Here is a 12,598-nt window from a genome sequence, read left to right as displayed (position 1 = left end):
GGTACGATGGACAAGACACGGTGCGATGGACAAGACACGGTGCGATGGACAAGACACGGTGCGATGGACAAGACATGATGCGATGGCCCACACACGGTGCGATGGACAAGACACGGTGCGATGGACAAGACACGGTGCGATGGACAAGACATGATGCAATGGCCCACACACGGTACGATGGACAAGACACGTTGCGATGGCCCACACACGGTGCGATGGACAAGACACGGTGCGATGGACAAGACACGGTGCGATGGACAAGACACGGTGCGATGGACAAGACACGGTGCGATGGACAACGCGTAGTGTAATGGACAAGACACGATGTAATGGCAAAATGTATGATTGTGCCACTTAAACGTGGCCTGTTGAAATAATAACCACCTCTTTCTATCAAATAGAGAGAGGACTGTTGACATTTTTTTGCAAACGGTTTGAAGATAGTTTACCTTCAACGAGGCCGAGACACAGTCTATGATTTGCAATTGTCCCTATTGTATGTTTGGTACTGTACACATGAGATGTGTTGCATCCTCCTGAATTTTTCATCTTCTAATACAAACCTGATGGAACATCTGAATCCGTTTATGACATTAGTCTTTAGATTAATTGGCCCATAAACTGGAATATACTTACTAGCTGATAATTACCACAGAAAGAAAGAACTTATAATAATACAGCCTGACGACATTACTGCCAATTAAGTACTTTTACAGTGTAGTCACAGTTGTAATGTAGAGAAACACGGTAACCAATATGTGCACAGCAAGATCCCACAAACAGCAATGTGATAAATGAGCAGATAATCTGTTTTAGTGATGTTGGTTGAGGGATAAATACTGGCCAGGACGCAGGGAGAACTCTTATACTCTTCTTTGAATAGTGCTGTGGGATCTTTTATATCCTCCTGCACAGGAAGAAGGGGCCTCGGTTTAACGTCCCATCCAAAAACCAGCACATCTGACAGCGCTCCCTCAGTACTCCACTGGGAGGTCAGCCTAGATTATGTGCTCCAGTCCCTGGAGTGGGACTTGACCTCACAACTTTCAAACTCAGAGGCAACAATGCTCTCAAGGCAGATACTAGCAGAAAGCCAGTATAGGAATATATGAACAGGAGGAGGCCATTCAGCCCCTCGAGCCTGCAATTAGATCATGGCTGATCTGTATCTTAACTCCATTTACCCGCCTTGGTTCTGTAACCCTTAATCCCCTTACCCAACAAAAATCGATCAATCTCAGTTTTGAAATTTTCAATTGACCCCCAGCCTCAACAGCTTTTTGGGGGAGAGAGTTCCAGATTTCCACTCCCCTTTGTGTGAAGAAATGCTTCCTGACATCACCCCTGAACGGCCGAGCTCTAATTTTAAGGTTATGTCCCCTTGTTCGGGAATCTCCCACCAGAGGAAATAATTTCTCTCTATCGACCCTATCAAATCCTTTAATCATCTTAAACACCTCAATTAGATCACCCCTTAATCTTCTATACTCAAGGGAATAGCCTAGTCTATGCAACCTGTCCTCATAATTAAACCCTTTTAGCCTCCTCCGGTATCATTCTGGTGAATCTGCACTGCACCCCCTCCAAGGCCAATATATCCTTCCTGAGGTGCGGTGCCCAGAACTGAACGCAGTATCTCCAGACGGGGTCTGACCAGAGCTTTATATAAACTGGAGCATAACTTCCACCCCTGGTTTCTCACCATTTAGAAAATACTCTGATCTTTCTTTCTTAGGTCCAAAGTGAATGATCTTACACTTCCCCACATTGAACTCCACTCACTGATTCTCTTACACACTCTGCACGTGGCATACAGATGTGGTATTAGTAACTACATCTGGTGACAGTTTAAATGAAGAGTTGGGCTGGAGGTCTGAAGATAATTTCATTGATCTTTTACAAAGTATTGCTACCTTCAGCAATATGAATCTTTTCCCATTCTCGGGCGTCTGCATTACCCTCCAACTGTTAGTATTTTAGCAAGTTCTTTAATTTATTGAAAATAAGATTGACAGGAGCTGAATCTTGCTCCTTGAGTCCTTCCAATTCCCCCTTTAACGAAACATTTTCTAAAATGATTGCCGTCTCCCTTTCCAGCCGATTTTACTTCCTGACTTAGTCAGAGGTGTAACCGTAGGAGTGTTTTGTATCATCTTTTTATTCCGATTATGCGTTAAACGTAATTCTTAACATTACTGTGATACTCATGTCATTTCCATTGTTCTTTAAAGTATTAGTTGATTTCCCAAGAGTCAGAACCCAATATCATCTTGAGATTATGTGTGTTTAGTGAGATTAATTGGGCCTGGACATGTAGAAATAATTCAGTCCCCATTGTAAAGCAATTCTTTCCGTCCAGTATAAATTCCTATGTCAACATTTATGATGCAAACTGCCCATGTAAACTTGTCACACTGTGTTGCAGTGCCTCCACAGGGAGCAGGGTGTAATTACAGCGAATTTGTAAAGTTTACTCTAAGATTTTCAGCACTTGTTTCCCTTTGAACTCTACAATAGTGATTATTGATTAATTAATGAATGTATTTATTTGTTTATTTTCAGGGTGCAGTAGGTTTGCCTGGTTTTGCGGGGGGCCTAGGAATGCCGGGATTCCCGGGAGTTGAAGGACCTGTTGGGCATGTCGGACCTAAGGTAATTGCAGTCAGATTATCCAGAGGTTTGTTTTCAAACAGCGTTTGGCTGCATTTTGTAACAAAATACTTCCTTTATATTTCAGGGTGACAGCGGTGAACCAGGACTAATAGGAAAAAAGGGAATCCGGGTACGTATTCCCGACGATCCATAGTCGGGTCTTATTGCTAACCCCAGGTTGCAGCTGCTAAATCCCATGTTAGATGGGCTATGTTCATAAAAGCTTTTTGAGAAATGGTTGCAATTAAATTAAAGAACTGTCTAAACAGCACTGTGATAGGATTCAAAAATCAAATATCAGATGCTGGAAACCTGAAACTAAAATAGAAAAATGCAGGAACCACGGAGCAGGTTAGTTAGTGTCTGTGGAGAGAACGGACAGAATATTCCAGGTGAGGACAATGCGTCGGATCCGGGAGATATTACCGAGGAACAGTATTTAAAAAGCAACAGGGGGAAGGGAAAAAGCACACACGTGCGCGCAGAAAAACACGCACACGTGCACACACTTGCACATACACGAGCACACAAATGCACACACTTGCACATGCACAAACACGTGCACACACGCATACTCTCGCACAAGCACGCGCGCACAGACGTGTACACACACATACACACACACACACACACACAGGAAAATATACAGCATGACGTGTAAAGTGCTTAAGTGAAGAACAGGAGATGGTTAAATTAAAGAACTGATATAAGCCTGAGACAGTAAGAGGCAGAATGGGAGAAATCAATGAAACAGAAGATGTAAAGGAGACACAGAGAGTGTAAATGGCTAAAGGGGTGAGGGATGGGCGGTGGGAAGAGAAGCACGGAAAGCTGGCAAAGTGGAGCAGGCTCCAGCAGCCCAGGATCCTGGGAGAAGGAAAAGCAGGTTAACACCGAGACCAAGAGGGAGGTGGTCCCCCCGCCCTCCCCACGCTCCCCGTGCTCCCCGCCCTCCCCACGCTCCCCGTGCTCCCCGCCCTCCCCACGCTCCCCGTGCTCCCCGCCCTCCCCACGCTCCCCGTGCTCCCCGCCCTCCCCACGCTCCCCGTGCTCCCCGCCCTCCCCACGCTCCCCGTGCTCCCCGCCCTCCCCACGCTCCCCGTGCTCCCCGCCCTCCCCACGCTCCCCGTGCTCCCCGCCCTCCCCACGCTCCCCGCCGTCCCCCCACTGATACGGCACAGAAGGAGGCCATTTGGCCCATCGTGCCTGTGCCGGCTCTTTGAAAGAGCTGTCCAATTAGTCCCACTCACCTGCTCTTTCCCCACAGCTCTGCATATTTCTTCTTTTCAAGTATGCAATCTCCTTTTAAAAGTTATTATTGAATCTGCTTCCACCGCCCTTTCAGGCAGCGCATTCCAGATCATCACAACTCACGGCGTAAATTAAAAACTCTCCATTTCCCCTCTGGCTTTTTTGCCAATTACCACAAATCTGTGTCCTCTGGTCACCGACCCTCCTGCCACTGGAAACAGTTTCTCCCTCTCTACTCCATCAAAACCTTTCAGAATTTTGAACCCCTCTATTAACCTTAACCTTCTCTGTTCTAAGGAGAACAATCCCAGCTTCTCCAGTCTCTCCAGTCCCTCATCCCTGGTACCATTCAAGTAAATCTCCTCTGCACCCTCTCCAAGGCCTTGACATCCTTCCTAAAGTGTGTTACACAATGCTCCAGCTGAGGCCTAACCAGTGATTTATAAATTATAAATTGTCTCTCCAGTGTGTCCAATAATCTTACGGTAAAGTTACGACGGAACATTGGGGAAATGCCCACAGTGATTCCATCCCATTGCCTTGGACAATGAAAGAGAGAAATTCAGTTCTGACCAAATAAGATTGGAAGAGAAAAGTATTTCAGATTTTCCGCACTGTTAGAAGCGCTGTATTAATCAGGGTGTTTATTATAATATTAACAACACAGGGTCCAGCAGGCTCACCAGGATTCCCAGGAACCCCAGGCATTCCTGTAAGTATTGCATCCACCATTACTGAATATCGTCACGTTTAAAACACGAAACTGTTCCGAATAGAAAGAAAACATTTGGGAATTCTCTTTACTCAGGGCTTGCCGGGACAAGATGGCCCCCCAGGTCCAGGAGGAATTCCAGGTTGCAACGGTACAAAGGTAACCCTTGACATTAGTATTGGTTTAATCTGCATTTGGACAACTTTATAGAACGTTCCAGCACAGAAACAGGCCATTCAGCCCATCAAAACTGTGCAAGTGTTTTTCTCCACTGTCCTGCTCACTCCTCGCACCCTTTAATATCCCACCCAGTCTAATCCCACCCTCCCCCTCACTCCCCGTACCCTTTAATATCCCACCCAGTCTAATCCCACCCTCCCCCTCACTCCCCGTACCCTTTAATATCGCACCCAGTCTAATCCCACTCTCCTGCTCACTCCCCGTACCCTTTAATATCCCACCCAGTCTAATCCCACTCTCCCCTCACTCCCCGTACCCTTTAATATCCCACCCAGTCTAATCCCACCCTCCCCCTCACTCCCCGTACCCTTTAATATCCCACCCAGTCTAATCCCACTCTCCCCTCACTCCCCATACCCTTTAATATCCCACCCAGTCTAATCCCACCCTCCCCCTCACTCCCCGTACCCTTTAATATCCCACCCAGTCTAATCCCACCCTCCCCCTCACTCCCCGTACCCTTTAATATCCCACCCAGTCTAATCCCACTCTCCCCTCACTCCCCATACCCTTTAATATCCCACCCAGTCTAATCCCACTCTCCCCTCACTCCCCATACCCTTTAATATCCCACCCAGTCTAATCCCACTCTCCCCCTCACTCCCCGTACCCTTTAATATCCCACCCAGTCTAATCCCACTCTCCCCCTCACTCCTCGCACCCTTTAATATCCCACCCAGTCTAATCCCACCCTCCCCCTCACTCCCCATACCCTTTAATATCCCACCCAGTCTAATCCCACTCTCCCCCTCACTCCCCATACCCTTTAATATCCCACCCAGTCTAATCCCACTCTCCCCTCACTCCCCGTACCCTTTAATATCCCCCCAGTCTAATCCCACCCTTCCCCTCACTCCCCGTACCCTTTAATATCCCACCCAGTCTAATTCCACTCTCCCCCTCACTCACCGTTCCCTTTAATATCCCACCCAGCCTAATCCCACTCTCCCCCTCACTCACCGTTCCCTTTAATATCCCACCCAGTCTAATCCCACTCTCCCCCTCACTCACCGTTCCCTTTAATATCCCACCCAGTCTAATCCCACTCTCCCCCTCGCTCCCCGTACCCTTTAATATCCCACCCAGTCTAATCCCACTCTCCCCCTCACTCCCCGTACCCTTTAATATCCCACCCAGTCTAATCCCACTCTCCCCCTCACTCCCCGTACCCTTTAATATCCCACCCAGTCTAATCCCACTCTCCCCCTCACTCCCCGTACCCTTTAATATCCCACCCAGTCTAATCCCACTCTCCCCCTCACTCCCCGTACCCTTTAATATCCCACCCAGTCTAATCCCACTCTCCCCCTCACTCCCCGTACCCTTTAATATCCCACCCAGTCTAATCCCACCCTTCCCCTCACTCCCCGTACCCTTTAATATCCCACCCAGTCTAATCCCACTCTCCCCTCACTCCCCGTACCCTTTAATATCCCACCCAGTCTAATCCCACTCTCCCCCTCACTCCATGTACCTCTTAATATCCCACCCAGTCTAATCCCACTCTCCCCCTCACTCCCCGTACCCTTTAATATCCCACCCAGTCTAATCCCACTCTCCCCCTCACTCCCCGTACCTCTTAATATCCCACCCAGTCTAATCCCACTCTCCCCCTCGCTCCCCGTACCCTTTAATATCCCACCCAGTCTAATCCCACTCTCCCCCTCACTCCCCGTACCCTTTAATATCCCACTCAGTCTAATCCCACTCTCCCCTCACTCCCCGTACCCTTTAATAATCTTCTATTTTTGAAGCAACTTTCTAATCTCCACTTCTTAAAAAAAAGGGTTTTGTTTCAACAACAGTTTGTGGCAGAGAATTCTGCATTTTAAACACCCCAAGAAATGTAAATTGCTGGGAGAGATCGGCCATTATCTGATAATTTTGTCCCTGCGGTGCGTGTCAGAAAGGATCGGCCATTAATGTGCATGAAATGTGAAGACTGAAGGACTTTGTTTTTTGATACAGGGTGAACAAGGCCCACTGGGACCCCCAGGATTCCCAGGTCTACAAGGCCCCGCAGTGAGTAGTTGTGAATTAGATTTGCCTTTGTGATTTCATTGTGTGACTGTGCAGTATCTGGGCCGTGTGTTCATGCCTCTGTAATTGTTGTTTTTCAGGGTCATCCAGGGATTCCAGGCGCCAAGGTAAAAAAAATGACTTTTCAATTTTTTTTCAAAAGATCATCAAAGTGTAAAAAACAAGTCGGGGTGATTCCAAGCTGCCAAACTCGAAAGGAACGCAAGGAAACAACATTGTGGCCCTGATTCTCCGACCAGTGCTCCCAGGTGCAGGCTCCCCACTGGGAGCTCGGGAACGCAGGATCATAGGAACAGGAGAAGGCCATTCAGCCCCTCGAGTCTGCTCCATCATTCGATCAGATCCTGGCTGACCTGTACCTCAACTCCATTTACCCGCCTTTGCTCCATATCCCCTGATACCCTCACCCAACAAAAATCTATCGATCCCAGACTTGAAATCCGCTGCTTCCAACCAGACCACAGTCGACTGTAATTAGATAGAACTCCACAGTCGTCAATCCTTCAGAGCCAATGGCCTCTCTCACACGTTGCACAATTTCACATTTGCTCTCAGTGGTCCCGTCTGTGTTGGTCAGCTGGGTGTCCTTGTATTTACGAATGTCCAAACCAAGCTATGGAGAGAATGGCACAGGTGCAGTTACTGTCTCCCCGATATAGAATGCTCACTCCGCCTCTTGTAGAGACCCACCCCTAAGTTCAGAGAACACAGGCATCGAAGCTAAAGCTTAGTTAAAAGTTAATATAATTGAGGCGTTTAAGACTTTTTTTTTAGGACAAGTTTTGAAGACAGATGTAAAGTAAAGATTCGTACCACACTACCAGTAAATTAATACTTTGATGTTTTTGTTTTAAAACAGGGAGACCCAGGTGAAGTAATTGGAGATATTTCGGTAATAAAGGGGGAGCAAGGGTTCCCAGGACCACCGGGGAAAGTGGTAAGTGATGGACTCCGAATCTTTCTGGGAACACTCACGGTACAAGCAAACAAAATGGTCTGAGTATCTCCTCCTCTTCTCTCAGTTCTAAGCTGTTGTGTCTCTTCTAAACGCAGGGTACACCAGGGATTTCAGGACTCCATGGACCTGCAGGCCCACCTGGGTTCCCCGGCCCTTCCGTAAGTCCATTTATTCTTATCCCTCACTCAAAAGGTTTTCAATTGAAATTGTGTGTTTAGTTTCGAGTCAAACGTAGAACAGGAACTGGTGACAGAGGGGGACGGTAGATATCGAATAACCGAGGGCTCTGATTCCAATCCTGAAATGCTGAATTGCACATCTGGTTCTGTATTGAGGGGTAATTTCGTGACTCAGCAGTGCCAGTGAGGAGTCTCACCTGCCCAGAGTACGTCTCGGAAACTTGGACCTTGGAGCATCAATCATGCCCAGATTTGTGCTCCCAGCGAGCACCACTCCTTGCCATCAGCACAGGATCCGAAGATTACCCCTCAAGCATCGAATACCATTGGACGTTAGGCCTTCCTTCCATCTTCTAAACACGTGTTCCATTTTCTGATCCAATTATTTTGTTGAAAAGAAACTCTGGGATCCTGTGAATTCCAGGATGGCAGCACCTGAGTCCAGATGTGCAACCGTGTTCTTGCATTTCCAGGAAACATGCAGAGAGTTTTTCACTGGGTAATGGACGGTTAAAGATTCATCAGCATGTGGAAAAGTTTTATCTTAAGTCAGATCCGCTGAGGTTTTTTTACGAAGCACGTTTGCTCTCTATTTCCCCTTTTGGTGTTACACTGTCGTGCACCATTGCCCATCCATGAGCAAGCAAAGGTAATCTGTTACCAGCTCTCTGCCTAAACCACGGGAGAACGGATTGTTGGGAGATGCACAGAAGGAGCCCAGGGTGAGTCCTTCTCCAGTTTTCCATCCCATCTAAAGGGGATTTAGTGTCTCCTCAAAGCAACATATCTAGAATAAAGAACCCATCACAAAGGGAATTATGGATACAAACTCATGGTTGACCATTCTCATTATCCAAGTTGTAAGTCTGACATTGCCAGATATACTGATGTATGTGAGGGAGTCCCACAGCCTCCTCCCCATTCGCCAGGTATACTGATGTATGTGAGGGAGTCCCACAGCCTCCTCCCCATTCGCCAGGTATACTGGTGTATGTGAGGGAGTCCCACAGCCTCCTCCCCAATTGCCAGGTATACTGGTGTATGTGAGGGAGTCCCACAGCCTCCTCCCCATTCGCCAGGTATACTGGTGTATGTGAGGGAGTCCCACAGCCTCCTCCCCAATTGCCAGGTATACTGGTGTATGTGAGGGAGTCCCACAGCCTCCTCCCCAATTGCCAGGTATACTGGTGTATGTGAGGGAGTCCCACAGCCTCCTCCCCATTCGCCAGGTATACTGGTGTATGTGAGGGAGTCCCACAGCCTCCTCTCCAATCGCCTTCATTATGTTTTGGTCACTTTTCCTGTCTCCCTCCTTGATTGACGGAATACCGAGCACTGCTGATGGGAGCACCCGAGTGATGTTAGGAGGGAGGAGGTATCCTTACTTTGCCCGTTCCCACTCCCTCGGTCCAGTCACCAGACCTGAGACTGGTGCTCACCCTCAGAGAAAGCAGAGCACCAAAGGAGAACGGCACTCAAGGTTTTTTGATGAGGTAACGGAGAGGGTCGATGAGGGCAATGCGGTTGATGTGGTGTATATGGACTTTCAAAAGGCGTTTGATAAAGTGCCACATAATAGGCTTGTCAGCAAGATTGATGCCCATGGAATAAAAGGGGCAGTGGCAGCATGGATAGGAAATTTGCCAAGTGACAGGAAACAGAGAGTAGTGGTGAACGGTTGTTTTTTGGACTGGAGGGAGGTGTACAGTGGTGTTCCCCAGGGGTCAGTGCTGGGACCACTGCTTTTCTTGATATAAATTAATGGCTTGGACTTGGGTGTACAGGGCACAATTTCAAAATTTGCAGATAACACAAAACTTGGAAGTGCAGTGAACAGTGAGGAGGATAGTGAGGACGTAGACAGGCTGGTGGAATGGGCGGACACATGACAGATGAAATTTAACGCAGAGAAGTGTGAAGTGATACATTTTGGTAGGAAGAACGAGGAGAGGCAATATAAACTAAATGGCACAATTCTAAAGGGGGCGCAGGAACAGGGAGACCTGGGGGTATATGTGTACAAATCGCTGAAGGTGGCAGAGCAGATTGAGAAAGCGGTTAAAAAAGCATACGGGATCCTGGGCTTTATAAATAGAGGCATAGAGTACAAAAACAAGAAAGTTATGATGAACCTTTATAAAATACTGGTTCGACCACAACTGGAGTATTGTGTCCAGTTCTGGGCACCGCACTTTAGGAAGGATGTGAAGACCTTAGAGAGGGTGCAGAGGAGATTTTCTAGAATGATTCCAGGGATGAGGGACTTCAGTTATGTGGATAGACTGGAGAAGCTGGGGTTGTTCTCCTTGGAACAGAGAAGGTTGTGAGGAGATTTGATCGAGGTATTCAAAATCATGAAGGGTCTAGACAGAGTAGATAGAGAGAAACTGTTCCCATTGACGGAAGGGTCAAGAACCAGAGGGCATAGATTTAAGGTGATTGGCAGAAGAACCAAAGGTGACATGAGGAAAAACTTTTTTACGCAGCGAGTGGTTAGGATCTGGAATGCACTGCCCGAGGGGGTGGTGGAGGCAGATTCAATCATGGCCTTCAAAAGGGAACTGGATAAGTACTTGAAAGGAAAAAATTTGCAGGGCTACAGGGAAAGGGCGGGGGGGTGGGACTAGCTGGATTGTTCTTGCATAGAGCCGGCACGGACTTGATGGGCCGAATGGCCTCCTTCTGTGTTGTAACCTTTCTATGATTCTATGATTCTAAAGACATCGCCCATGTTGATAATCCAGCTGAGGTGACTGCCCTCCCCATATTACACCCCTCATCCAAATTATATATTTTATTTATTTTTTAACTAATTTATTTTATTTTTTTTATTTTATGTTTTTTAAAAAAAATTATTTTATTTCATTGTATTTTATTTTACTGTATTTCATTTTTTTTATTAAATGTAATAAAATTTAATAAATTTTAGCTTAGCTTCAAGAAATCCAACAGCTTGTTCTCCCTCCCAAACCACTCCAGAAGCTGCGACCAGGAGGTGCGAGAGAGCTGTCTGGGAGAACTGGTGCCCCGCGATTGTCTCTGCCCTTCCTGGGAGGAGTCAGCTGGCCAACAAGATTAGGAACTTACCGTAACCAGGAATCACGACACAGGCACACAAAAGAAAAAAGGAAAGAAAGACTTGCATTTATATAGCGCCTTTCACAACCTCAGGACGTCCCAAAGTGCTTTACAGCCAATGAAGTACTTTTTGAAGTGTAGTCACTGTTGTAACAGGAAACATGGCAGCCAATTTGCGCACAGCAAGACCCCACAAACAGCAATGAGATAATGACGAGGTAATCTGTTTTTTAGTGATGTTGGTTGAGGGATAAATATTGGCCCCAGGACACCGGGGAGAACTCCCCTGCTCTTCTTCGAATAGTGTCATGGAATCTTTTGCATCCACCCCACGTCTGGTCATTCTGTGGTGCAATCCATTGGAACGCCAATGGACAATCCTCCACTGCACCGCCCAACGTTATTTATAGATGTGTAGCAAGGATCGTTACTGATTAAATCTTAGTATTGTGTAGGTGGGCTGAGGGACGCGACCCAACAGGGCCGGGTTGTAAGTGAGCTACCTCCTACATTTCAAATCATCGCATTTCTGTCACCCTATAATTTTCTCTCTCAGCCTGTAATGGTCAACGGTTTCTGCCAAGCAGTAAATGAATTGACAGGGGGGGTGCGGTTATGAAATGTCAGTGCAGGTGTGGAGCCGCATTTCGGGAACTTTGGAGCGTTCTGGAATTTCCGGTGCGTGCTTCCGATGGGTGAGGCACTGCGTCAGCACCGAGATCCCTTAATATTAGCCCTCACGCTCCAACAATGCAGCAGAGGAAATGTTAACAATCTGCTTTTATTTTGTTGTTACAGGGCCCCCCAGGCATCCCTGGCCTTCCAGGTCCAAAGGTAAATAGCTCCATTCATACACAGGATCGATATTACAAACCGCACGACCGACCAGCTCAAGTGATTCTTTTCTTTCTTTTGTCAACAGGGAAATATGGGAGTGCAATTTTATGGACCAAAGGGTCAAAAGGTGAGAAGTCGTAAACCGCAAATGCATTTAGATTCTCTTTACAAACAAGATGAATTATCCAATAAAACACAATTTAACATACGTCAATCAATCTACATGTTATTAAAAATCTTCTGCATGCCCGTACTTCCTGTACAACCTCCTGTTTTACCTATTTTTGGTCATGCTTTTATGTCAACATTTAAGTTTGAACCTATTGTAGATGGAGTTGAGGAGCAGATCCGCCATGATCGAATTGAGTGGCAGAACAGGCTCAAGGGGCTGAATTCCTGTTCCTATCTTCCTATGCCTATGCAAACGGTTAGAATGGTATTTCTGTATGTAAACAGGTACCTGTAACGACCTAGCTGCAGGCTCTGGCCAATAGATGGTGCTATGGAGAAGGTTTCTGAAGTCTCGATCCCAACTCTGCCACCACCCCTTTTTTTGTAAAATTAATTCTGAGGATGTGGGCATCGCTGGCAAGGCTGGCATTTATTGCCCATCCCTAGTTACCCTGAGAAGATGGAGGAGGCTTTCTTCAA

General features: G+C 47.0%; 1 protein-coding gene across 1 annotated transcript in view; it reads left to right on the top strand.

Annotated features, from left to right (window-relative positions):
• LOC137323157 (collagen alpha-1(IV) chain-like) overlaps positions 1–12,598 on the top strand; it is a 198,853-nt gene that overhangs the window by 96,469 nt on the left and 89,786 nt on the right. The window contains exons 3-12 of the mRNA XM_067986640.1: positions 2,563–2,652; positions 2,738–2,782; positions 4,571–4,615; positions 4,712–4,774; positions 6,824–6,877; positions 6,976–7,002; positions 7,755–7,832; positions 7,949–8,011; positions 11,909–11,944; positions 12,033–12,074. Coding sequence (XP_067842741.1) covers positions 2,563–2,652; positions 2,738–2,782; positions 4,571–4,615; positions 4,712–4,774; positions 6,824–6,877; positions 6,976–7,002; positions 7,755–7,832; positions 7,949–8,011; positions 11,909–11,944; positions 12,033–12,074 — 543 coding nt within the window. The remainder of the gene's footprint in view (positions 1–2,562; positions 2,653–2,737; positions 2,783–4,570; positions 4,616–4,711; positions 4,775–6,823; positions 6,878–6,975; positions 7,003–7,754; positions 7,833–7,948; positions 8,012–11,908; positions 11,945–12,032; positions 12,075–12,598) is intronic.

This window comes from Heptranchias perlo, chromosome 6 (assembly GCF_035084215.1).
Source record: "Heptranchias perlo isolate sHepPer1 chromosome 6, sHepPer1.hap1, whole genome shotgun sequence".
NCBI classification, from domain to species: Eukaryota; Metazoa; Chordata; class Chondrichthyes; order Hexanchiformes; family Hexanchidae; genus Heptranchias; species Heptranchias perlo.
The sequence above is the reverse complement of the archived record's forward strand: the minus strand, read 5'-3'. Positions and strand labels throughout refer to the sequence as shown.